The 25941-nt window shown below is 49.2% G+C and overlaps 11 protein-coding genes across 11 annotated transcripts; 6 read left to right on the top strand and 5 right to left on the bottom strand.

The window, feature by feature from the left end:
- The first annotated feature begins 200 nt into the window (after positions 1–200).
- On the top strand, positions 201–1478 carry PHATR_46865 (predicted protein). Its single transcript, XM_002185723.1, has one exon. The coding sequence runs from the start codon at positions 267–269 to the stop codon at positions 1449–1451; it is 1185 nt and encodes a 394-aa protein (XP_002185759.1). The 5' UTR covers positions 201–266; the 3' UTR covers positions 1452–1478.
- Positions 1479–1559: 81 nt separating this feature from the next.
- Positions 1560–3321, bottom strand: PHATR_46866 (predicted protein). Its single transcript, XM_002185890.1, has one exon. The coding sequence runs from the start codon at positions 3188–3190 to the stop codon at positions 1709–1711; it is 1482 nt and encodes a 493-aa protein (XP_002185926.1). The 5' UTR covers positions 3191–3321; the 3' UTR covers positions 1560–1708.
- Positions 3322–3620: 299 nt separating this feature from the next.
- PHATR_46867 (predicted protein) lies at positions 3621–6899 on the top strand. The gene is made up of 3 exons (XM_002185724.1): positions 3621–3931; positions 4017–4878; positions 4957–6899. Exons 1-3 carry the CDS (start codon positions 3865–3867, stop codon positions 6782–6784), a joined length of 2757 nt encoding a protein of 918 aa, XP_002185760.1. The 5' UTR covers positions 3621–3864; the 3' UTR covers positions 6785–6899.
- Positions 6900–7532: 633 nt separating this feature from the next.
- PHATR_13294 (predicted protein) lies at positions 7533–8114 on the bottom strand (the record flags this gene model as incomplete). The annotated part of the gene is made up of 1 exon (XM_002185891.1): positions 7533–8114. A coding segment is annotated over one exon (582 nt), but the record flags the coding sequence as incomplete, so codon positions are not given.
- A 1393-nt stretch (positions 8115–9507) lies between these two features.
- Positions 9508–11445, bottom strand: PHATR_36922 (predicted protein; the record flags this gene model as incomplete). Its single annotated transcript, XM_002185892.1, has 1 exon — positions 9508–11445. One exon carries the CDS (start codon positions 11443–11445, stop codon positions 9508–9510), a length of 1938 nt encoding a protein of 645 aa, XP_002185928.1.
- A 542-nt stretch (positions 11446–11987) lies between these two features.
- PHATR_46869 (predicted protein) lies at positions 11988–16002 on the top strand. Its single transcript, XM_002185725.1, has 2 exons — positions 11988–13104; positions 13185–16002. Exons 1-2 carry the CDS (start codon positions 12125–12127, stop codon positions 15073–15075), a joined length of 2871 nt encoding a protein of 956 aa, XP_002185761.1. The 5' UTR covers positions 11988–12124; the 3' UTR covers positions 15076–16002.
- Positions 16003–16501: 499 nt separating this feature from the next.
- rbcMT (ribulose-1,5-bisphosphate carboxylase/oxygenase small subunit N-methyltransferase I) lies at positions 16502–18320 on the top strand (the record flags this gene model as incomplete). Its single annotated transcript, XM_002185726.1, has 1 exon — positions 16502–18320. One exon carries the CDS (start codon positions 16502–16504, stop codon positions 18227–18229), a length of 1728 nt encoding a protein of 575 aa, XP_002185762.1. The 3' UTR covers positions 18230–18320.
- Positions 18302–20751, bottom strand: PHATR_46872 (predicted protein). Its single transcript, XM_002185893.1, has 3 exons — positions 20043–20751; positions 19848–19955; positions 18302–19752 (listed from the first exon to the last, which is right to left on the bottom strand). The coding sequence occupies exons 1-3, from the start codon at positions 20646–20648 to the stop codon at positions 18454–18456; spliced, it is 2013 nt and encodes a 670-aa protein (XP_002185929.1). The 5' UTR covers positions 20649–20751; the 3' UTR covers positions 18302–18453.
- Positions 20752–21813: 1062 nt separating this feature from the next.
- Positions 21814–23043, top strand: PHATR_36927 (predicted protein; the record flags this gene model as incomplete). The annotated part of the gene is made up of 1 exon (XM_002185727.1): positions 21814–23043. One exon carries the CDS (start codon positions 21814–21816, stop codon positions 23041–23043), a length of 1230 nt encoding a protein of 409 aa, XP_002185763.1.
- Positions 23044–23479: 436 nt separating this feature from the next.
- PHATR_36928 (predicted protein) lies at positions 23480–24019 on the bottom strand (the record flags this gene model as incomplete). Its single annotated transcript, XM_002185894.1, has 1 exon — positions 23480–24019. One exon carries the CDS (start codon positions 24017–24019, stop codon positions 23480–23482), a length of 540 nt encoding a protein of 179 aa, XP_002185930.1.
- Positions 24020–24388: 369 nt separating this feature from the next.
- PHATR_46875 (predicted protein) lies at positions 24389–25929 on the top strand. The gene has a single exon (XM_002185728.1). The coding sequence runs from the start codon at positions 24495–24497 to the stop codon at positions 25893–25895; it is 1401 nt and encodes a 466-aa protein (XP_002185764.1). The 5' UTR covers positions 24389–24494; the 3' UTR covers positions 25896–25929.
- Positions 25930–25941: the final 12 nt, after the last annotated feature.

Genomic DNA, 25941 nt, shown 5'->3' on the forward strand with positions numbered 1-25941 from the left:
AAAGGCAGCTGGATTTCCATTCGTGTTTTTAGAGACGTGTTTCACCAATCAAAAGAGTTCAATGATCAAAGCGCAGACAGCTACTTATGGAGAATTTCAACTTACGGTGAAAGCTGCCATTATCGTACTATCCGAATAATATCTGAGGTGAATACCGCCCTCTGTACCGTCACATTCGTCATGTCACATTGGTTCGACAATCTGACCTTCCCTCCAGACGCCAGAAATGTATTTGTAGTGAACCACTTTTTTTCACGTTGACGAAAATGGCCATTTGGGTGCACCCTTGGATTGCCACTACCACCGTTCTGTGTTCGTCATCTGTTTCCTCGAAGAGCGCCCGATTTTTTCTAAAAAGTGATAGACTAGCACTCATGAGTATGAAACGCCGTTCCATAAGCCCCAGAATGGCGGCATCCTCAGCGTCAAACGCAGTGAACAAATTGGCCTTCCTAGACGATTTATTGACCGAGTCCAAAATGGTAAACTTTACTGCCTCTCCTGGTAGCACCGGTAACGTTCTCCAACACAATAGTGCGACTAGCACCAAAGCTGGATGGTGCTTACGACAGGGTTTGCTGCACATTTGTACGGTCGACGAAGGATACGCGGCTCCTCTAGTAGCCCTCCACGGATTGCCCGCCTTTTACAGTTGCGTGACCGAGGCGACGAACGGAGCCTGCCGACACGATGCCACCCAAGACATAAAGGATCCATCGACTTGCTTCGAATCTCTTTGCCGGATTATCGCTGGGCAGTTTGTTTCCGGCAAGTCGGCGCAGGCGGTATGGAAACGCCTTCTCGAGCACGCGCGACACGATTTGACGCCAACTCGCATTTTGCAATTGGTCAGTCAACCGCAAGGGGAAGACATTGAATTTGGGCTACAGAAACCGGTAGGACTGACGAAGAACAAAGCCAAGTCTATTGTTGATTTGGCTCGGCATTTCGAGGACGGCCGTTTGTCGGAGGGTTTTCTGACTTCATCGACCTCTCCATCCGGGGACACCGACAGCACTATCACCAGTATTCAAAAAGCACTCCTAAAGGTACAAGGTATTGGTCCCTGGAGCGTCGACATGTTTCTCTTGTTTTATCTCGAGCAGCCGAATGTACTGCCCTTGGGAGATCTAGGCGTACGCAAAGGCATTGCGATTCATTTCGCCATGCGGGGATCTGTAAAAAAAGGAAAACAGGCACAACTGTGTCCAAAGCAGGACGCGCCCCAGATTCGCCGCCGATTGGAAGCATACGCACCGTACCAATCACTATTGACGTATTATATGTGGAGGGCCGCTGATACTCCGTCGGCACCAGACAGCGCAGCAACATTGGAGGGGAAGGCCAAATCAGAGACGAATCACGTTCCGGCCACGTCCATTCCCACGGAGATGTCAGCTACGCCTTCTCGCAAGCGCAAAAGATCTTCTTTTAGAACTATCACACCATAATACACCATAGAGCGACCGGAAGAACTCTGTTATTCGTACCAGCGTCGCGCCCCAAACTAATCAGGAGTGCGTTCCCACAGCACAGATAGGAAGCCATTATAGATGTATGGGCTCAAAACACTTGCAAAAGTTATCATATTAATGTTACTATTTACATTTGTTGATCTCCACCCATTTGAGAGTGAATAAGTGATTGACAGAATATTGCAATACTTCTATCTTGCTGATCACTGCCAAGGGCAAAGCCGACTTTTTGGTCAGGGAGCATCTGGCGTCCCGAAATTCACTATGGCTGATTTCGACAAATACTTGTATTCGGCCAGAGAAAGACCAATAGCTTCACAGCTGTCCGGCACTTGGGTTAGATCGTCTCGAACAAGAACCGTTTCCAATAAAATGCACGTCAGGGCACGAGATTTAGCAGTATCGAGCTTAGGTGATGGCCGGCAAAAGTCCCAGGTTCGCAGTAAATCCGCCAAGCGCTGGTGCATTAATCTGAGCAATGCCGGAGATTGCCCAAGTTCCTGTAGCATTCGTGGCACATGCATTTGCAAAACTGCCATAAGACCAGCGCAACGGGAGGCACTTACATCGTCCCGAGGATCAGCATGCGCTCTGAACGTTTCACCCAAACGAGATTGCTGCTGCAGAAAGCGAACATACTCGACAGCTTGGGGTGTTATCCATTGCGAAAGCATGTTCCAGAAGTCTAGAAAGATTCGAGGCTCAACGGCAGGTATTGATGTGGTCTCGTCCATGCCTTCTTCATTATCTCCCAGAATATCCCATAATCCGCCATCAGATGCTTCATCGTCTTCGGAATTCTCTTTGTCTTGGTCTGACTGTAAATTGAGATCTTCAATGGGACCGTATCCCAGAAATATTTCATAGTGCTGCTGTAATTCTTGTTGCTTCTCCTCCTGATAAGTTTCGGGATCCATGCACGCGAAAGAGAGGTCGGCTTCAATGACTGAAGGCGGGGATTGATCGTGGGGATCCGGCAAAGTACCAGCGGCTTCCATCAAATCGGCCAGACTGCTGAAGACAAGTGGCTCCCCGTAACCCTCCTCCTCGGTATGCTGTTCTAAAGTTACATTCTTGGTGCCCGTCACTTCACCACCGAGACATAGGCGCTCAGCCTTATCATCCACTTGCCCGATGTGGGTTTCCGACAACTTCCTTCGTAGTTGCTGTTCAACATCAGAAGGGAGAGTCTCGGATCGCGGTACGAAACCTTCAACTGCAGTCGGAAATTTGGAAAATGGGTGGATTTGTTCCACGGCTGTCACAGGCGTTGTTCTGGCGACGAAGTTCTTCGTCGCGTTCGTACCGGTGACCGACGATGATTCCACGAGGCTGGACTTGTGTCGGGGTCTTTCGACCACGACTTCTTGCACAATGGGGGGCCCAGGTATTGGTATTCTGCACGATTGTGGACTCTCCTCATAGTGTGTAACCCCAACGAAAGCTTGTTTCCCCGAAAACTTAGGCGCTTTCAAAATACTCTTGGGTATACTGGCTTGACTAGTTGCTGTGGAATACTTATCCGAGTTCAAATTTGTAGCGGTTTTGGATTCTGGTACGTGTCTCTGCAATGCCACATTAATCTGGGACGAAATTGCTTTATCTGTAGCTTTTATCGATGTGGCATGCGAGTAATTGCTCCTCGTCGATCGTATTCTGGGCCGAATGTGAGACGACTCGCTGGGATTTCCCGCACTGGGCGTTCCGCTTTCCATAGCAATATTTCTACTTCCTTCTTCTCGATCTCAATGGCCCCAACGGTTTGCTGTACCGTTTCTATGATTGTGCGATGAAAGCTGGAGAACGTTGCTTACATCCACGGAGGCTCTTTTATACAGTGTCAGCCCATTCTCAAAATGGTTTTATCTCAGGATGGCATATCGAGTCGATGTGAGTACCCTACAGACTACCAGGTGGATCCGCAAGGGCACGTGTGCGCCTATTTTTGACAGTGACTGGTGTGACGTCCAAAGTTTTTCTGTTCATATCACACTTTGTCGATCGCGACGACATACAGACGACGAACAGCTACGAACCGTTCCAGTTTTCTACGTGGCAACAAGTCTTGCTGCAATAAGTATAGGTGGGTGAGTCTTCGAATCAACATACTTTTAACTCGTGTTTTTTTCTTCCTGACTGGGGCTGCTGTTCCAAACGAACAAAACGATTCTCTTATGGGCCCTTGGCCATCGTGGCGCTGGATACAGGAACACAAAATTGTTCTAGAATCTCAAATTGTTCTAGAATAATAAATTGTTCCAGCCGAAAGAGACGGCAGTACTTGCTCATCCTACGAGAATGATGATGGTATCATGGTTGTCTCACAATTTCAATCTTCGCGCTTCTTACAACTACAAGCGCAACCGACATTCCATTGCACAAATACGTCATGGCATTGGACGAGCGCAGCGACCCTGGTCTACATGATGACGGGAACTTGGAAGAAAACGTCGGAGGTAAGAGAAGATGTGGAAGCATGAAGATTGCTAGCGTTCCTTTCAACGATTTCGTTAATTCCTCCGTTTGCCTTGTTTTCTCTAGAATTTAATGAAGCCGAGCCTACCTCCTACTCTACCAAGCCAAGGCCCACCGCGAGCAACCCGATCGAAGAAGCCACGGGGTTTTCTGCCAAATGGACACGTACCATTAACACAATTCATATCCCTGTCATTCGCGCCTTATTGTGGACGAGCAACAAGTCGGCAACCAACCCGCGTCGGACGGTGTCTCTCGTGACTTTCGTGTCGGTTGCCCTCATTGTGATTGGTATATTCACAAATTTCTCTGTGGATGTCGACGAAGATGTCTTGTGGACTCCCAAAGGAGCACGTCCAGTGCAACACTCGGATTGGATTGACGACCGCTCCGGCTTTCCTACAACGCCCCGTACCTTCATCATGTTCTTTCACGCCGATACGGCGGACGTTTTGGGACAAGCTCAAGTCTCGCGCGTCTTCCAGGCCTTGGATGCGGTCCGGACTCTACCCGAATACGACAGCATCTGTGCGAAAAGTAGCAGTACTTCGCAGCTTAACGAAATAGGTGAAGTGACTTGCCCGATTTCCGGTATTACCGCCTTTTGGAACGACACAGCTTCTATTTTTGAATCACAAGTATCCAGCGATGCCGATGTCATCGAGCAGCTGTCGGCTACTGTTTACCCAGATGGAACGCCCGTCTCCGCGGACGATATTTTTGGCAAACGCAATCGGGATGCGAACACGGGCTTGCTTACTAAGGCGCAAGCCTATACCGTTCTGATTGATTTTCCGGACATAGATGAAGCCGAAGATTTTGAAGAACCCGCCTTAGATGCTGTCTTGGCCTTGCAAGAGCAATGGGAGGCGCAGTCGGATACTAACTTTCGTTTGGAAGTTCAGGCAGTTCGCTCATTTTCAGACGAGTACGTGCTCCTTTCTTATTCGTTTATTTTAGCGAACGGATTCTTCTAAACAATGCCCTTTCATTTCGTAAACGACAGGTTTACCCGTGCGATCGTTGCGGACATTCCCTTGGTTCCAATTGTCTTCGTGATTATGTCAATCTTTACCTGTGCCGTATTTTTCAAGCGAGACAAGGTCCGATCCCGAAGTCTGTTGGGGTTCAGCGCAGTTATTTCTGTTTTGCTCAGCATCATGAGTGGCTACGGTCTCATGTTCGTCTCCGGAGTTCCTTTCACTAGCATGACCCAAATTCTCCCTTTCATTATATTTGGAATTGGTTTGGATGATGCCTTCATCATCTCAGGATCCTACGAGCGTACCGATCCTGCCAAAAGCGCCGTGGAGCGCATCCATGACACTGTTGAAGACGTCGGCGCTAGCATTACTCTGACAACAGTCTCTTCAACTTTGGCGTTCGGGTTGGGCGCCACGTCCGATGTCCCTGCCGTCTTCTGGCTCTGTTACTACGCCTTTCCCACCATCATTCTGGTGTTCCTTTACCAGATAACATTTTTCGTAGCTTGTATTGTTCTCGATGAGAAGCGTGTTCAGGACAACCGCCGGGATTGCTGTGTCTGCTTGGTGGTGGACGCTAGCGATGAGAGCGAACCACAAGCTCTGTCTAATGGTCGCGGACCTACCCCTTCTGTCATTGATTATTACATGGGCCTGTACGCGAAACAAATTCTTCGCCCTGTGGTTCAGATTCCGGTCGTGATTTGCTTTTGTGCTTTGCTTGGTGTATGCGCTTATAGCGCTACTCTGTTGACGCAGGAATTCAAATTTACAGATGTTCTTCCAGACGGTTCCTACGTTGCAGACTTTCAAACAGCATTCGATGAAAATACTGTGCGCTCGGCTGTTGCGCCTTATGCGTACTTTCGGTTCGTTGATCAAAGTGATGGAGACATTCAGAGGCAGATGGAAGCCTACGTCGACGAACTTGTTACCATAGAAGCGATCGAAGAGGACCCCGAGTTCTTTTGGCTGCGGGACTTTAAAGAATTTGTGAACGTTAGCGGATCCCAAAATTTAGAGTTCAACAGCCAGATTGCGGCATTTTTGTCCAACCCGGTTTATGGCGATCTATACAATGACCACGTCGTGCGGGACGATGCTGGTACGATTGTTACATCGCGAGTTCGGTTGCTCATGGATAATGTCGATGTTGAAAACGTGAATGAGCAGGTTGATGCCCTTGAAGATCAAAGCAGTGTATCTGGTGGGCAAAATATTAATCAAGGACGAGGCGAATGGGCTTTTTTTACGTATGACGGTATCTACAACATTTGGGAGTTTTATGCCGCATCGGTCAATGAAGTCATCTTTACTACTGTCCTCGGGGTGGCATCTGTTACAGGGATTACATTGATCTTTGTTCCACACTGGTCTGCCGCTTTCTTTGTGCTCCCCTTGATCTGCATTCTCTATGTTGATCTCTTGGGTGCAATGCAATGGGCAGGAGTTCACATTAACGCCGTCAGTTACATCAATCTTGTGATGTCGATCGGTTTGATGGTAGATTTCCTCCTCCATGTGCTTTTGCGCTACTATGAGTCTCCGGGCAACCGCAAGGAAAAAACTTTACACACTCTGGAAACCATGGGTGCGTCAGTCTTGGTCGGTGGTATCTCGACATTTCTCGGGACGCTTCCCTTGGCATTTAGTTCGAGCACTATCTTTTACACCGTGTTTGTCGCGTTTATTGGCCTCGTCACACTGGGATGTGGTCATGGACTTATTCTACTTCCGATTATTCTTTCTAACTTCGGGCCCGAAGACCAAATTGAGCCTTCAAAAGTGAGCAAGACTCTGGAGCATTGTGAGACCGAAATCAGTCAAAGTCAGAGGATTCCGGAAAGCTAGAATTTAGAAGCAATGAGTGTGATGTACACATACATATAGGAATTCAGTTTTACATGACTGAGAGTGCTCGAGACTCCTCTGTAGAGCAAAATAAAAATAATTTACTGTAAAATAGAAATAGATTTTACACTACTAGTAGTCGGGGATATTCAATATTCCGGCGTTGTCGAATGAGTCGAATTTTCGAGTACACTCGTCGCAAATTTGTGACCCCACCAAGACAAAATGGAGGCATCGGTGGGTCGTGGTCTCTTAGCCGTACAGACACAGCACTATGCTAGTGTGCCAGGCGTTCTACGTTAGATTCAATAGTCTCTAAAGACTCCTTCACTGGCATCGGGGTGTTTTGGTGGTCTTCCGAACAGTACCAACACTACAGAAACTATACTAGTGTGCCAGACATTCCAAGCCAGATCCAATATTCTTTGAACAGTTTTATCACACGAATAAAACACTTCATAATATTGTAATTGCCGAACTGGTAAAAGCTCCTTTCATAACAATCCGTGCATGTGTCCAATCCAGCAAAATGAAGCTCGATATGATCTCTAGGATAAATAGCGAATGCGACCTTTACATCCATGAATTATTTACAATCTAATCTATGGCGCGGAATGTTTTTCTCACCACTTAAAAAACTACCGGTGCCCCATCATTTAAGTTAGTAAATCTTGATTTTGGCCGGATTATTGATTTTGCGGCCTCATCGAGGCGGGAGAAGTGATTGTCCTCAAGATTTTATTTACCTCTACCATGCGGGTGTAGATATAAAGGTGACCATTTTGCCAGTTGTGGGGTGCGGAACTGAAAGTGCTTGGGAATGCAAGAAAAGCCGAGATCTCTTGCCCGGTAGAGATTGTGTGGCAAATTTCCCGTAGAGTGTGTCTCCAAGAATTCCGTCTCCGTGAGCGCAACAATGAATTCGTAGTTGATGAGTGCGCCCCGTGACGGGAATTAGCCTGAGCTTGACCGGACGTGCGCATCCATCGCTGTCTGGATTCTGACAAGTTGCTTTCCTTTCGTCCGGCATTACTGTCCAAAGCGTCGTGCTAGGTTTTCCCTCCTTCGACGCGATCCATTTGATCCGCTCCGTTGGATGCGGGGCTAGAGCGAGGTCAATTCGCCCCGACGTTTCGGGTAGTCTCCACGAGTATACCTTGGCAACATACGTTTTTTGAACGTGTTCACGTTCCCTCCATGCTCGCGAGAGCCTTGAAGCGGCCTCGCTTGTTCGAGCAAATAGCAAAACTCCAGACGTTTCACAGTCCAAACGGTGAACAATAAATAGCGACTGAGATGTTCTCGACGCTTCGGCTAGACCCAACAAAACGATTTGTCCGAATGCAGATTCTGTATGTGACGTGGTTAGTGGCGCACCCATCAAAGTTTCTTGTAGAGCTTGAATTTTTAAGTAAATTCGCCGAGTTGCGTTTTCTAATTCTTCCGGTTCTCTATCGAAGATCCGTCGTTTGTTGCGCTCCACATATTTTTGGAAAACCTTGTATTTCCGAGGGATCGAAGCCAAGTAACTCTCGGATGGCGAGAGCTTGCGAACAAGATCCAGCGTTTCATCCTCCTCGTCGTCGTTGCAATTTGTAAATGCCAAAACTCGGATTGCTTGTAGCCATGCCTCGTGCGCCGACTGTTTGTGATCCCTGCCCTCCCGCTGCCGTTTCTGCCCCGATTCAGATACTCTGGAGGCGTTGCCTGGAACGGAACGCAATCCGGGTGGCTTGTCCACAACAACAATGTCGCTGTCCACAAATATGACGCGAATCCTCAAGTTTACGGCAACATTTGTAAGCCTCTCATCTCCTTTCAAGTCACTTGTGTGCCTAGACGCTTCGATGGCGGTAGTAGTAGCAGTCATGGTGCTGCCATTATTGTTCTTGCCGCTTGTTTATCGTGCTTTTCAAGGTGTTTCTAATCGGTACGTACTCGTGATGTACCGAATACTACTCTACTAGCTAGTAACAGTAAACGAACGTAAAAAATGTACAAGAGTCTGAGAATTTTTCGCCTGTCGTAGGATATGTATTTAACAAATGTTTTTGAAAAATCAATATTTATATAATTGGTCTCATAAGAATGATGTTTGGGAGATCGTGATAGTATTCTCTCAGTTCACGTTAACAATAACCAATAACTAGCAAGGTCACGCAGGTAACGGAGCTTGTATGCTCAATGTTACTGTTAGTATGATGATCATATCTTTTACTCCAACGATGGCATGTCCGACTGCCTATTATTTCTATTGCAAGTTGTGACTCGCGTTCACTCCAACCAGTGTATTTCGATTCACATCTCCACAATCTAGAGTACATGGTTATAACTGTTCGACATTCGATTTGACCTTACCTTTACTATTTCATTTTGAAGTTCTACGTCTCTGTTCTTTGAATAATATCTCGCTATAGATACGCCATTTCCATTTCTGCTCACTTGTTCTAGAGTGTGAAGCAGTATTCGTTCCCTTTGGCTATATTTGTTGGCCCTGCACATCCTCCTACCGTTTTTACATAGGCATCAGTGGTTGATACTCTGCCGTTGGAGCAACGAAACGCATGAAAATATTTTGGCATGCTAGTTGAAGCCAATCAATCCAAACTTTGTCCATAGGTATACAGGATTCATTTATCAATCCCGCGCTGAAGACCCAAAATTTGCTAGAAGACAATCATTGGCCGGCGATGGGAGAGAAGGCCTTTTTCTGTTTCTCCTCTTTAAAAAATCAAGAGTGTTAGCAATGTCATGGGCAGCAGAAGCCTGCAAATGGCATCGAAATCAAGGATTAAGCCAGAACTCTCTCTTTCAACCGCTCCACTGGTTGGGTCTAGAGTGCTTTCGCTGGAATTTGCTGGTTTGTTGTTAGGAATGCTATTGGAATTGGAAACTGCAACCGGTGCTTTGGTCGGAATTTCAACTGGGGTTGTTTTAAGAAGGCACTGACTTTCCTCCGGGACCGTTCCAAAGATACGTTCGAGTTCAATAGTTGTCGACAACACTAAAGAACTCCATTGTGATTCGCACGCGGGAACAAAATGATCATATCCAACAGCACAAAGCCAAGGAAGAAGACCAGAAATGCGTTTGCGGGGGAAGTAAAACAAAAACGCAATACACATTTCTTCCTGGGACGAGATTCCGAATACAGTATCTGTATTACCTTTATAAAAACAAGATGTTTTGAATTCATCTCCAGGAAAAATCTGGAACGGATCTTGCAGAACTGCTTGATTTCCTTGTTGAGCGAACGAAAAGTAGTCGATGGCGGAGGATCGGACAATCCGTCCGTCGCGGATTTGCTTGTTTGAGGCTCTAACGCCGGCTTGATGCATATGCAGGAATTCCCTAATGACTGTCACGGGCTCTTCTCCCAGCGCCATTGTTGCACATGAGCCGGAGCAGGTAAAATCATGCTTGTTCCAACCTGCTCCAACTGTTTGTCCCTCCAATCCGACGAACGGATCCCCGAGCTGCAACACACCCATGGCATGCTTGCGTGGCTGTTTGCTGAAGTAAAAACGTACACCGCTATTGTCAACAGCGTCCGCAATCAAGCTAGGATTGTCATAGTGGATTTGAAGACGAAAACTCTGGGCGACGTTGGGACCGTAGGTCGCCCCGACATTGAGAGGTAGAGCGAAGCCATATTCACCTGGAGCCCACACGTAAATAAGCTCAAAGTATTCCCTGTCATCGCAAGGGACCACACCATCCTCGTTGGCATTGGGAGACGTATACACGGTGAAATGGTGAACAAATTGCGAAGTGGACGGATCAATAATAGGTTCCATTCCAACAATGGTCAAGCTATCCGGACTCCCGTCCAAGCCAGTTTGTGCCAAAATCTGACCACGGCCCAAACAAAATTCCGCGTACTCTGTATCAATGGTTTTGACGGGATGATCTACGGCACGTACTTCAAAGGATCCGATCGAGACCGCACGCATGGTTTGTTCAAAAGTAAGCGCTTCGACGGCACCTTCGCCGAACCATCGAATTGCTCCTCGAGCTTTGTTTTCTTTATGATACGAGACACTTTCGTCGTTTCCCCACGCCGCAATAATCCGATGAGACGCAATCAACGTATCTGCATCCGGAAAGATTATACGATCCTGGGGATCACCCGTATCCAGGACCCGTGTAGCCTCAAAAATAACAAAATTTTCGGCAAGATGGGCTTCAATTAACGTCCAGTCGTTGCAGACATCATCCATTACCGCACGGGTATCGAGTATATGCATATCTCGCAAACGATCCGGTTGGGCTGCTTCAAAAACCACGACATCCGATCCCGACATGCCTCCGTTTTCACTGAGGCCAAAGGCCACCCAACCAGAGGCGGGCGCGGCCACAGCCAATCGGAGGGTGGTACTAGTAGCATTATCGGTGATAGTGTCCGGTGTATCTGCGCGTACACTCCAGTGCACCGCCACGCCGTTACTAGCGTTGTTGGCAGCCGACAAGAATAAGGATGCATCGTAGCGTTCCAACGTGGTATCGACCCAATCGAGATAAAACTGCGTGGAAACAGGATCCGTGCTATTAGAAAAGTACTCAGTCGGTTGGTTGAACAGAGTTTGTCCTGACACCAGAGAGCCAAGGGATGACCACCAAGCGGAATATAGGGCGAGAAGGGTCCAACTAGACTGAATCATGTAAGACGAGAGCAGCATTTGGACCGAAACGTACGTTGAGACTCTGTTGCGCGACAAGGCTAGTCGTGCAATTAATGACCGTGAAGGTTTCAGTGAGACGGAGCGTTTGCGGAATCCTTCCTTCACATTGCTCTCACCAGATATAATTCATTTTGCTGTACTGTGGACGTGCTTCCAGACGCTTCCTGCTCCTCAAGCTTGGTCAATGAGCAGGAAGCGTCCGTAGGTAGTATGCAATCTTACATCAGCGCTGTAATCTGGAGAAGTTTGGGCTATACTGCGCAAGATGAGAAGAATCGGCTCTCTAATAAATGTGGAGTATATCGATGGAGATGTTTGTTATGTCCCCCATCCATTTTCATGCGGGTAACGGTTATCTATTCACAAATATTAACAGGAAACCCGTTAAACAAAGACAACCCTGATAATGTACACTTTGTCATTTTAATAGAAAGACTGTCAGACCTCGAATGCCGAAGCTCGTGACGTTTACTCTGACAGGAACGCTACGTAGCGGTAGTCGAAAAGTGATTGTCCGTCGTTGACTGTGAAAACATGTTGCTTCCATTTCTACCTATTGGACTCGGGATCGGCAACAAGAAAAGTAGCTACACGCAAGGAGCCTTTTTCTTGGAGCCGAGTAGTTTCCTCCAAATCTTGTTTAGCCTGGATTGATACCATGACAACGACTCCGGAGAATCCGCCAGTCCCACGAACAGAAGCGCAGAAAGATTCAGTGATCTTTGCTACACCCGAGATTGTTGAGGATCCGCACCGGAACGATCCTGTACTGCATATCGCCAGCGATAGCAAGCCTAAGACAACCAAAACGAATGTCACTCAGAATGCGGAAGAAAATTTAACAGCTACAACCGGTGGTGAAGGTAAAGGATTCTCGGCAAGGTGGACCGGTGCCATCAATACTATTCACGGTCCCATAATGAAAGGCTTGCTCTGGACGAGCGGAACTGCGGCGCGCAATCCCCGCAAAACGGTGGCCGGCGTAACGTTCTTGTCGTTCTTCCTTTTGATTGTAGGATTTTTGACTAATTTTTCGGTCGACGTGGATGAAGACGTCCTGTGGACCCCAGAAAATGCTCGTCCCGTGAAACAAGGCGCCTGGATATCGACTGCAGGCTACCCGGAAGAAAATCGGGATATGCTACTCTTTTTCCACGCCAATACAGAGAATGTCCTTGGGCAAGCGCAGACTCGCAAAGTATTTACTGCACTCGATACGGTTCGCAACTTGCCCGGCTATAGAGCCTTGTGCGCCCAAAGTAGCTACGTGGATCCACGAACGGGACAGCGCACGTGTGAAATTTCCGGAGCGACTGCGTTCTGGAACGACACAGCTGCCCTCTTTGAATCCCAAGTTGACAATGATAACGATGCGATTCAACAACTGTCAGCGCCGGTCTATCCCGATGGCACGCCCGTTTCGGACAATGATATTTTTGGGAAACCACTTCGTAACGAAGTATCAAGGACGTTGGAGTCAGCTCAAGCCTATGTTCTTGTCATAGGACTGCCTGACACAGAGGAAACGGAGGACTTTGAACTGGAAGCGCTTGACGCGATCCTCGACCTGCGGAATAACATCTGGAATGGAAATGAATTCAATGTGGAAGTGACCACCCAACGATCTTTTCCCGACGAGTGAGTAAGCAAGAGAGATGCCAACAGTCCGTTTTGTGATCAACGTCTTACATCGATATCTCATCCTGGGCGCTTCACAGATTCACTCGAGGTATCGTGCGGGACATTCCACTTGTACCAACTGTCTTTATCATCATGTCGATTTTTACCTGTATTGTTTTTGCCAAGAGGGACAAAGTCCGTTCACGCAGCTTGCTGGGGCTCAGCGCGACAATTTGTGTCCTATTGAGCATAATGAGTGGTTACGGGCTTTTGTTCATAGCCGGTGTCCCGTTCACAAGCATGACCCAGATTCTTCCCTTTATTATTTTCGGCATTGGTCTGGACGATGCTTTCATTGTATCGGGTGCCTACGAACGTACGGATCCAGCCAAGAATCCCGTGGACCGGATTGAGGCAACCATTGAAGATGTTGGAGCCAGCATTACGTTGACAACAATTACTTCGACTTTTGCCTTTGGTCTCGGTGCAAGCTCGGACGTTCCTTCAGTGTACTGGCTATGCTACTACGCGTTCCCTACTGTTATGCTGGTGTTTCTCTACCAAATTACGTTTTTTGTAGCAACTATTGTGTTGGACGAAGAGCGGATTTGTGCCAACCGTCGAGATTGCTGCATCTGGGTGACCGTTCAAAAACGAGAAGGTACGGACGAGGATGTTGTTTCAGATGTCTCTCATACTGATATTGCGGAAACTGTCAACGACACGCGAGTATCTCCTGTAGATTATTGGATGGGGGTGTACTCTCGCCAACTTCTACGTCCTGCCGTAAAGGTTTTTGTGGTGCTTTTCTTTTGTGGTCTTCTCGGTGCGTGTGCCTACAGTGCCACCAAGTTGACGCAGGAATTCAAGTTTACTGAGGTTCTTCCCGATGATTCGTACTTGTCCGCCTTTCAGTTTGCCTTTGACGACAATACGTTTCGTTCCGCCGTCGCCCCTTACGCTTACTTTCGATTCGTCGATCAGAGCGATCCAATGATTCAGGCACAAATGGAAAGCTACGTCAACGAACTCGTGTCAATTTCAGCTATCGAAGAACAGCCCAGCTTCTTTTGGCTCCGTGACTTTCAACAGTACAGAAATGAGACTGGACTTACCAACACCAACAATACAATGTTTGCTAGCCAAGTACAGTCGTTTCTCTCCACGGACGTTTTCGCAGCGCTCTACCAAGATGACATCGTCCTGGACGATACCGGCAACATTGTGACTTCTCGAGTTCGCCTTAATATGGACAATGTTGATCTAGAAGACGTCAACGAACAAATAAAGGCCCTCGACGATCAAGCCGCGGTAACGGCGGCCCAGCCTGTAAACCAGCAAGGCGCTGATTGGTCGTTCTTTTCCTACGACAGTATCTTTAACATTTGGGAGTTTTACGCCGCATCGGTCGATGAAGTTATATTTACGACGGTGATGGGCATTTCGGCCGTCACTGTGCTGACTCTTTTATTTGTTCCGCACTGGACAGCCGCACTGTTCATCTTACCCATTATTTGCGTCCTGTACATAGATTTGTTGGGAGTGATGCAATGGGCTGGCGTCCACATCAACGCCGTGAGTTACATTACCTTGGTCATGTCGATTGGATTGACGGTGGATTTTATTTTGCATGTGCTGCTGCGATACTATGAGTCGCCAGGAAACCGTGAAGAAAAGACTTTGTATACGCTGCAGACCATGGGAACGTCCGTGTTGATCGGTGGCGTTTCCACTTTCTTGGGAACACTGCCCTTGGCTTTCAGTACGAGTGAAATCTTTTACACAGTTTTTGTCTCTTTTATTGGCCTCGTTACGTTGGGTTGCGGGCACGGATTGATTCTGCTGCCGGTGCTATTGTCAACAATTGGACCAGAGGACCAAATTTGGGAAGTAGAGAACCGCGCTCCAGCGACCGAAATCCACGAAGCCTTGGTCACTTTTCCGGCGAGTGAAGAGGACAAGGTAGGAAAGGAATTGGATACCGAGTGAGCGCGTGCGAGCTAGTCCAGTTGTGGGCGCTAGGTTTGAGAATATTTGTATAAATTAAACACGACAGACAGAGACACGGGCCATGAATAATGCCAGCATCCTACAGTAGCGATACCCCCATGTTTGCGTGTAATTTTGTTGTCACTGCGCTTCAGTGAAATCGGCTACACGGAAGGAATCCGAAAGACGTTCAGTGTATACGCCACGTAGGTATAGTACCCCGCAATACTGGTCAATTCCACCAAAACCGAGTCTTTCCCGTCCAAGGCTTTCTTAGTGGCAGCGTAGGTTTCCTCGGACACGTTGTACGTGTCCAACAGTTCGGCGGTAAAGGTGGCAATCGCCCGGTCTCGATCCGTCGTCAAGAATGGCCAAAGCTTGCGTTGCACCGCAGCGACACTAAAGTCGTCATCGCGTGGAATGGCGTCGACAAGTTCCCGTGACCATCCCGCCTTGAGGGCTTCCCCCACGTGTATATCGAATTCGGCGTGCGACCGTGTTTTGGCGCCCGTGAGGAGTATCACGAGTTCGGATTCGGCGAATGTAAGGGACGTGCCGTACCGACACGCCCGTCCCAGTGCCTGGGCCGGCTGTGCAATGTCCGGGACGGCCAACCAGGGACCAAAGGGACCGGACAATCCCGTGCGGGGCCGGGATTTAAGAATGCCGTGACGAATTTTCTTTTGTTGGCGAGTCAGTTGTTCGACGGGTGGTCCCGTGTAGCGCGGAACCAAGTCGCGGGACGTGTTCTCCCAGAAGGTAGACGACTGGTGGATGAATTGAGAGGGTATTGTCAAGAGGTAGGCACCGTAGATGGCGACGACGCCGACACTGGCAGTTGTAGCCCACGAACCCATGGCGAGACGTCTTTTGGGCGTGTGAAGGGCTCGCTGGTCTACAAGGGTGATGACCAAACTTTTTTTACTCACACGGAGGATCTATCTACAGCAGCGATGAGGGCGCCCGAGAAAGAAAGAACGATTGCCGTACTATTCTCTTTGACCTTTGGGCGCTCGCTCGTATCTTTGAAGCGACTGTTGGGGTCTCAGGGTCCAAAAAACAGAAACTGGATTGACAGTGTGACTGGACCTTGTCGAACCTTACAGTTACATTACAGTTAATTGTCACTGTAAATAGTCTATCTCTGGATTACGTCATCGCGTGACTGGGTGGGAATCCTTGTTGTTGACAGTGAATCTACGGTATACTATTCCTTGGGCGCTTGTACTTGTGTCTCGAGATTGCCGACGGTGACGTCAATTCGGCACCCACACCTTGCACCAAAATCAACAACACGAAGCACACGACCGACCGACTGACTGTATACGTGAAGGAGCAAACCATCGAACGAAAGGAGCCTTCCACGGACACAACCCGAAAGCTCGACACCCTTCACCCACACAAAGTATCTCTTCGTGATCCTACCATGAGGTTCTCGTCCCAAACTCTGCTGGTGCTGTGCGTTGCGGTCACCTGTACGCAGGCCTTTACACCCTCGCAACGAACGTTGCGGAACCAAAGGCTCGCCATGGCGGTCGACAGCGGTGACAGCGAATGGTCCAAAGCGCTCCTGGAGAACTCTGGTTCCCAAATCGACGCCTTTAACAAAGAAATGAAGCTCAAAGGTCTCATGCCGGAAAAGAACGACGCCAATCCCAAATTCACCGCCAATACCAATCTCATACAATGGCTCACGACGGAAGGCAACGTCTACCTTTCCGAAGAATCTTCCTGGGGCGAAGCACCGCATCCGCTGGCGATATCTACCGAGACCAAGGACGAAATCACTAACGAAAGCTCCGGACGGGGTTTGCTCGCGCGTCGAGACATTAACGACGGCGACGAACTCTTGCGAATTCCCATGGCCCTCTGTATGACCAAGAGTGCCGCACGCAAAGCTGTCGGGAAGGACGTACTACCGTCCGAAATTAATGAATATCTCGCCATGGCGTGCCATTTGATTTACGAACGGAATGTTCGAGGTGAAGAATCGCCCTGGAAGCCGTATCTGGATGTCTTGCCGGATATTGACGAAGTCAACCCGACCTTTACCTGGCCCGACGAGGACTTGGCTTTTTTGAACGGCTCGCCCGTCATCGCCGCAACCAAATCGTTGCAAATGAAATTACGCCGTGAATACGACGCATTGCTAGGCGGGGAAGACGGGCTCCTGGCGAAATACCCTGACCGATTCCCCGCCGAGGCATTCAACTTCAAAGCCTGGGAGTGGGCCTTTACCATGCTCTTTTCAAGAGCCATTCGGCTGCGGTCTTTGAAGCAAGGTGAAACGCTGGCGCTCGTCCCGTATGCGGATCTGATCAATCACAGTCCATTCTCCCAGGCCTACATTGATGCTCGGCAAAACGGCGATTGGCTCTTTAAGTCCGGCGACGAAGAAGTGATTCTGTACGCGGATCGCGGCTACCGTCGCATGGAACAGATTTATATTTCGTACGGTCCCAAATCTAACGCCGAATTGCTCCTACTCTACGGCTTTGCCGTGGAACGTAACCCGTTCAACTCTGTCGACGTGACCGTTTCCATTGCACCCCGTACCGCATCCTTCGTCAAGGAGCTCGACGACGATACCATCCCCGTTGACCCGCTGGCGGAAGAAAAGGCCGCCTTTCTGGAACAAGTCGGTCGAGATGCGACGGTCGACTTTCCCTGTTACGCCGATCGGTATCCCGTGGAAATGCTCGAATATCTCCGACTTATGCAAATGACGCCGGAAGATACGCGCGGCAAACCACTCGCGGAATTCGATTATTCCCGCACCATTTCGCTGGGCAACGAAGCGGCCGTCTTGACTTCCGTAATTACCGCCGTATCGCGGCAGTTGTCGAATTACCCGCAAAGTGAAGAGGACGATGCCGCCCTTATCAAAGACAAGTCCCTCTTCCGTCTCTTGTCGTACAATCAACGCATGGCGGTCCGGCACCGCCGCAACGAAAAACGCCTGCTAAAACGAACGATCGCCGCGCTCGAAAAGCAGCTCCAACAACAAGGACTGGATGTCGAAGATTTGGCGCGCGCCGAAGGTAGCACACTGGGGCAGGTCCTACCAGGAGATCAGCGTAAGTACGGCATGAAGCAAAAGACGTCTCTGGAAGATCGATTGCAAAAGATGGGACTGCCGGTCGACTTGCGATAGAAATACAAATTCATGTACCTAAACGATAGTATGGATGATGGGACTAATTGCACTGTAATTGTAGAACCTTGTAAGAGGAAAAAATGATCTTACTGTGTTATTTCCTCTTGAAAGAATCTATGGATATAATAAGAGAGGACGCTAAGTGGTAACATTCCGGCAAAACACTGGCGCCTAAATTTTGCCGGAATCGTCAATTGCAACGGTTGCACCGGTGCTTTGTTTTATTGTTTCGCCTTGCTACCCTTCAGGAACCGGCGACGAACACCTCCGCCACCCCGGACCCGGCCTGTTTTATTTTGAATGGACTTGAGCAAAGAATTCTTATCATTCGCCTGTGATCGGGTCCCCTCCTTGGCCAAGTTTGCCAGAAAGGTTTCCCGATCAATGGTAGGGGTGCTTCCGCCTCCACCTGCCGTAGGAGTGTTCCCACCGCTACTTGCCGTAGGAGTGCTATCACTATCGGAGCCTTGGATCGTGTTGGGCGTACCGGTAGTGCCAATTCCGCAAGGGGCTGGCAAGGCAAGAAGATATTCGTAGGCGGCTTCCGCTTGGATGAGTCCGTGTCCGTACATGTCGTCGCGACCAGGGTCGCCAAGATCCTTCGCGGTAGCTTCCAGAGCGTCGCGTACTTGATTATTGGAACATGCAGGTCGCGCGGCCCAGATCTTGGCGGCAACTCCCGCAACGTGCGGGGCGGCCATGCTGGTGCCGCGTTTTTCGGTGTAGCTTGGGACTTGTAGGTCGACAGTAATAGATTCTTTCGATAACAATGCAAGGCCATCTGCGTAACTCACGCCCATGACGGGGATGGAAACAAAGCTGTTAATAGCGCCGCGGGTCGGAGCGGTTGTAAACTGAGTATTATAAATAACGGCTGCAACGCCGCCACCCATTTCGCAATGAAAAGCCTTGTCGTCTATTGCGTTGGAACCAACTTGTATTAGACAGATCCGCCCTTCAGCATCCTTGCACGGCTCTGTGCCTAGTCCACATTGGACCACACCCGCAGTAAGGGGAGATGTAATAAAAGGAGAGTAGTCAATGAGCGCCGTGCTGTACTCTCTACCAAGTTCGTCGAACAAACCCATACCGGGAACGGTCGATACAATGCCGACTCCGGGGGCGGCCAAGTCCACTTGGTCGTTGTGTTGGGACGTCCAGAATCGCTGTAGGTCTTTGTCGACGGATGAAACGGAAATAACGTCCGAGTATGATGCCGGGTACGACTTGGAATTGTCTTGTGCATTTCCGGCCGAGGAAACCAACAGAACTCCTTCGGATCGCAAGCTTCTGTAGATGGCGGCCGAGTTGGTCGAAAATGTGGGGCTACCGAAGGAAAGGTTGATAACCTTAGCACCCATGTCTCCACACCATTCCGCCGCACGATCGGTAGTCGAAGTGGAGGCACCTGGGTTGACTTCGTCACCAAATACACGAGCCACGAGCAGACAAATATTCTGGTTGTTGGGTATTACACCAACCACCCTCGGGTTGCGAGTGCCGGTAGCCAACATGGTACCCTGAAAATGCAGCAATACGAGGTTTTGAGTCAGATTTTTTGCGAAGCGTGCGTGTCACATCTGGAGTATTTCAATGGCCAAACAAAAGTACGTACCGTAACGTGTGTTCCATGGTTGGCAATTGCAATAGGTTCATCCCATTTACTAAGTGCTCCAATGTTGAACTCTTCCCCGGCAATGTTCGTAGCTCCTCGTGTATACGGCTAAAAAAGAGTGCCATAGAAAACAATGGTGAGCAATCGAACTTCAACAACAAAAAGTTCTGTTGACAAGAAACAAATCCGACTTACAATGTCTGGATGTTCCACAAGAAGACCTGAATCAACGATACAGATCTTGAAACAGTCGCTACTGGGTGAGGGTAACGGAATCTTTTTGCTGTTGGCTTGGATCGCTGCGAGCCCCCAGGGAAGATTAGTTTCCTGAGTAGCACGGGTTGTTACGATCTCATCTTCGTGCATAAAAGCCTTGGCATCGTACTCTACAAAGGAGATTCCCGTCGTACTACGCAGACTGTTCACTTCACTAGCCGGAATCTGCATCGACACGGCATTGGTGCGTCGAAAATCCGAACGCGCGCCGTCTGCGGTGAGTCCGAGCAATCCACCGCGCTCCAGCAACTCCAAGTCACTGATTCCGCCGCGTTGTACTTCGCCCTTTTCGAAACCGATCACTACGTCTACGAGATCGACACCCGTTTCGTTGGATGCCGACGCTCGCCTCGAACGGTTGCCGGCATCGTGAAGGCGCGCTTCCGCACCTTGGTGGAGTAGCGAAGCGAACACGAGGCACTGGGCGAACGTCGCGACACTGCAGCAGCTCCGCTGTCTATGATTTCTGGATGACACCGTTGTCCGCGATGATCTGGAGGGAGAATGCATAGCGTTCCTCTGCATGCGGTGAATAGTATTGCCTTTGTCCGATAGGATACTTCCTACTTTGTGTTTTTGGTGGTTGCTGCAAAAAATTGTCGTGCAGGTCTTTTGAGTTCGGTCAACGGTATTTTGTATGTGGGTGTTATCAGTTAGACGGCGAGAAAGGAGTTACACGAGGGACATGTAGAGGCTCTCAGCAAACTCGTGAAAATCACGATCGAGGTCCAGCGAGCCGTTTCCGTTTTGGCACGAACGCTGCACGCGCTGTGTGGAGTATGGCCCACATACCTCGTTTGAATTGGCATTTGAGAATCTCTCTGCTTTCGACTAGAATACTTAACAAGAATCTTCAATTGCTATTCGAGGTATTTCTATTCCTGTCACAACGGATTTCCAAAAAAGACTTTCTCCTTACGTTAGTTACGTTTTACACCGTTGCATCTTTATAATAAAAGGTAGACGACATACTTGAAATAGCGCGATACTCGTGGATATATTTAACTCGAGAGCTCGAAAGAGACGGGACTTGGTACTCCGGCTAAGCAATTCCAATTCATACATGTGGAGCCTCAATCCTATGAGCGGCATTGGCATAGAGTAAAGTATGTAATCTTAAGTAGTAGCGAAGAAGGTAGTACCTGTTCTATGAAACGCTTAACACGAACGATATGTGCTAAGTAGAACGCACGCGCAAGTTTCACATCGATGGGTGCAAATGACTTGGAACTATTGCCGAATTCGTCAGCCGGACAATCGGGATTGAAGAGAATCTCTTGTTGGACATAGCTGTTGACACGATGCATCTGTCAAACCGATTCTGAAGTTTCCCAATTTTGTCGCGTCTTCAGTCCCTCTTCATGCAGTTCACGAAACGACATTTCGTTGGATTGCCTCGTCGCCATTCGAATTTGACCGGCACGAACGACTGGAAGGCTAGCAGTCCGTCGGTCTACACGAATTCACAGTCCGGCAAGGCAATCCCAGTCAGTCAACAAACAATCCACGCGCCAATCCATCTTCGTTCCCCTCTCTTGGCTCTCTTCCAACGAAAAAAAAACGGAAGACGGGTGTCGACAACGCGCTAACGTGCAACTTTACTGTCCATCCGCAAAGCTTTGCGTTTCTATAGACTGATCGCAGTCCTTTGGACGCACATCTCACACCGACCGTGATCTCTTGTGCCATCATGACAGCTTCAGCGAACAGCATGCACAAGTATAACGCCCACCATATGGTGCGGGAACTTGCCGAACACAACGATTTCTTCGATATGCTGGTAGACATGATTCCCAGCAAACTTTACATTGCCGGACAGTCCGGAGATGACTACAATCCCAACGCCAAGTATCTCAAAAAGACTGCTACTGATTCGAAAGAAGCAAGACGAGCCCAAGCCAAACAAGCCAAGCGTCGAAAGTTGGATCCGACACAGGCGGTAGGAACGGTCGAAACCAAGAAACGCCTTGCGGAACAAAACGAGTTCCACCAAAACCAAGTTCTGCCGACCATTGCCGTTCCGGCTGCCGCCGTCACCCCGCGCAAAGGTTCCGTCAATAGCTCCAGCGAGACAGCAGTAGTATCTCCGAACGTCTCGCGCATGGATGAATTGCGGGCCCGGCTACACGCCAAACTCGAGGCCGCCAAACGCCAACGTCCCAACACGACCGCCACTACGCCCGATGCGGTCAGTAAGCGCGCCGCTCGACGAGCCGAGAAACGACGTCGGCAAGAGGAAGCCCGCCATAAAGCGGCAGCTTCCAAGTCGGTTGTCAAATCGAATTCCAGCAGCAAGTATACGGTCGGCAGAGATGCAAACATTGACATGGACCCGGCCGCTGATTTGGCCAATTTAGATTTCGGTCGTCTCGCTGGACTCAATTCGCATACTAAAGAACATTACAGCAAAAGCAACAAGGCGCTGGCTAATCTAAGTAAGACAAAGAACCTCGAACGAATGCTCGCCGATGCGGAGGCGAAACGCGAACGAATCGAAGCACTCAAAGCCTGCAAGGACGAATCAGCACAGGCGGAAGCCAGGCAGATATTGTGGAAGGACACATTGCAAGAAGCGGACGGTCAACGTGTCAAGGACGATCCAATGAAACTAAAGAAAGCACTCAAACGCAAAGAAGTCAAAAAGGCCAAATCGAAAAAGGCGTGGAAATCACGAATGGAGAATGTGTCGGATGCCGCCCAATCACGACAAAAAATTCGGCAGCACAACTTGTCAGCACGCAAAGCGGGGGGTCAAAGCGGGGCCAACCTGAGCAAAAAGAAAATTGCGGATGCAGGTGAAGATGGGGGTAGACGATTGTCTCGTGCCGGCTTCGAGGGCCGGAAACAGGATTTTCTGAACAAGGGCCCCGCCGCAAAAGCAGCTGACAAACCGAGTAAGGGAAAGAATGGCAAACAATAACAACATAAACACAGTCTTACGGACTACACAATATTGTAGCCTCGTATATTGTGGGAGAGCCAGTGTCCCCGTACACCCGGGACCAAGAAACAAAATCAATCATTCCAGTCTCCAGGGCTCTGCACAAAGATACCCTCATACATCGCTATCGGCCCTTGTCTAGAACCAACAGTTGACAGTAGTGTATCATCCGTTTCTGCTGGCATCTTGTTTGACAAAAAGCACTTTCCAGGAGACGCTTGGAGGGTTTGTCCAGTGTCCATCACAGTTCTGGTTGTTGCACCGTAATTATCCAAGTTTTGGATCCACCATGACACCGCAATAGAGACAATAACCACTTTCCAGGAGACGCTCGGAGGGGTTGTCCAGTGTCCACCACAGTGCTTGTTGTTGCAGTTGTCCAGTGTCCACCACAGTGCTTGTTGTTGTACCGTAATTATCCAAGTTTTGGGCCCACCGTGACACCGCAATAAAAAAGACGCAACGGTTCCGTGTCCTCCGAGGCAACCGAAAACGCGTGCGCTTTCGTGGGAGGGACGTGTAGGAAGTCTCCGGTCTTCATGGTAACTAGCTCGTTCGGCCAATCCGTCACCGTGGCGTACCCTTGACCCGATAGCACGTAAAAGAACTCGTGCATGCTTCCGTGAACGTGCGTCGCAATCAATTTTCCGGGCAAAATATCGACGACGGCGCATCCAGCAACGTTCGGAATCGCTGAATGTTCCAGCAGCTGCCGTTTAAATATCCCGAGATGTGATGTCGGACGCAAGCGAACTTGATCGGTAGCGACAACCGTCGCGGACGACGAGAAAGGTGGTTGATCCGTTAGTGCTTCTTGCAAGGATGTTGAGCTGTGTACTCCAATCTCCAACACTTGGTTCTGTACCCAACAGAAAGCGTAGCCGAAAAGGCACCCCAAACAGGCGTAGGCCCACGCGCGGTCGTGCCACACGCGGCGTACACTCTCCCGTCCCATGGGATCGTAGCTCCGACCCGTGACTTTCTTCGGGTTTCGGGTCCTCCACTTCTCACTGTCAGTAGTGCCTATGAAGTGTTCAAACTTTCTTCTTTGTGCTACGGGTGCCGCTGGATGGCATCCACAAAGCGTTTACACTGACATATGAGTCGTTTGAGAAAACGAGAACCACCAAGAAAAGTAAGAGATTGGAAGAGCGATTTGTTCGAGGTACGCATTCAAATTTTAAATAAGGCTATTTCGTAAAATTTGGGAAAGAACAAGTTTAACTTTGACCCCCGTACGGAGAACGTGGCGTCGTGTCACCATGGAAGCTAGACTGCTACGGACGAATGATGTGTGAGAAATTAGCTCTGAACTACAGTGAATCGACAAATCCCTTCTTTGTTTAGTGGTAGGGAAAGGCGTGCCTAAATCGTTACAATATAAAAAACAAGTTGAACAGAAATTTCTTCCAGAGCACTGGCTGTCCAATATGAGAGCACTGGTGTGGGGATTTCTCTTTCTAGCAACGGCGCACGCGTGGGTCCTGCGGCAGCGACCACCGTCACTTCAAGTCTCTGTATTGCCTCAACTGCAGCAAACGCCTCGGTCGGATGCGGACAAATGTGCGGACGAAACCACCACTCGTGAAACGTCCCGTAGGAAACTGTTGCAGACGTCCGCTGCGATGGCGTGGTTGTCCGCGTGCGGATCTCCGGCGTGGGCATTGGACGATTCCGAAAACAAGCGTATCACCGTATTCGAAAAGACGGCACCGTCCGTCGTTTTCATCGACACCTTTACGGAACGGAGGGACGTCTTCAGTACCAACGTTATGGAAGTACCTCTCGGAAGTGGATCTGGCTTTGTATGGGATACGGAAGGACACATTGTGACCAATTTTCATGTCGTCCGGAACGCCCAGTCGGCGCAAATTGCTTTTTTAACCGACGGGAAAGATATAGCCAACCTTAGCCTGCCACCAGCATCGGCGGCAATCAATAATCCGTATTCTTCAATGCGTGGGTTCGGAAGCATGTCGGCCAACGTCAAACGATCCGTGTATAAAGCGAGGGTGGTTGGTGTGGATCCGGGAAAGGACATTGCTATTTTACGTGTCGATGCCCCCAAAGAGATCCTAGCGCCCATGGCTTTGGGAACGAGTAAAGGACTTAAAGTGGGACAGTATTCCATGGCAATCGGGAATCCATTTGGCTTGGATCACACACTGACGGCAGGCATTATTTCTGGCATTGGACGCGAAGTAAAGTCTCCCATCGGTCGACCCATTACGAACGTTATTCAGACCGACGCCGCCATCAATCCAGGGAATTCCGGCGGACCCCTGCTCGACTCATCCGGCAAATGCATAGGCATGAACACGGCGATATATTCTCCGTCCGGTGCCTCGGCCGGTATTGGTTTTGCAATCCCAATTGACACCGTGAAATTTATTGTCGAGACGCTCATTCGGGATGGCAGGGTGGTTCGACCAGTTTTGGGTATTTCCTACCTCGAATACAAACAAGCACGCGCTCTAGGGATAAATAGCGGTGTCTTGGTACTCGAAGCACCTGCCGGAAGCCCTCCTGCTCTCGCCGGTCTCAAAGGAACGCGACGAACCGAGTCTGGTTTGGTAGAAATCGGTGACATTATAACGAAAGTGGGAGACAAGGTCATAACCGTGGAGTCCGATTTGTTTCAAGCTTTAGAAGAGTACAAGCCGGGTGATGTCGTGGACGTGACCGTAAATCGGGTTTCGGCAGTGAACGATCAGCTAACAATGTCGACGTTGATACTACAAATTCCATTGCAAGCCAGTTCCGATATCGAAAAGTCCATGGGCGTGTTTCAATACCCTGTGCCTGTGCCAGTGCCAGTTCCAAGTCAATAGAGAAAAGAGTACTAGACAACACATAGGATGCTTTAATTGAAATTTA

This window comes from Phaeodactylum tricornutum, chromosome 11, assembly GCF_000150955.2.
Source record: "Phaeodactylum tricornutum CCAP 1055/1 chromosome 11, complete sequence".
Classification (NCBI taxonomy): Eukaryota; Bacillariophyta; class Bacillariophyceae; order Surirellales; family Neidiaceae; genus Phaeodactylum; species Phaeodactylum tricornutum.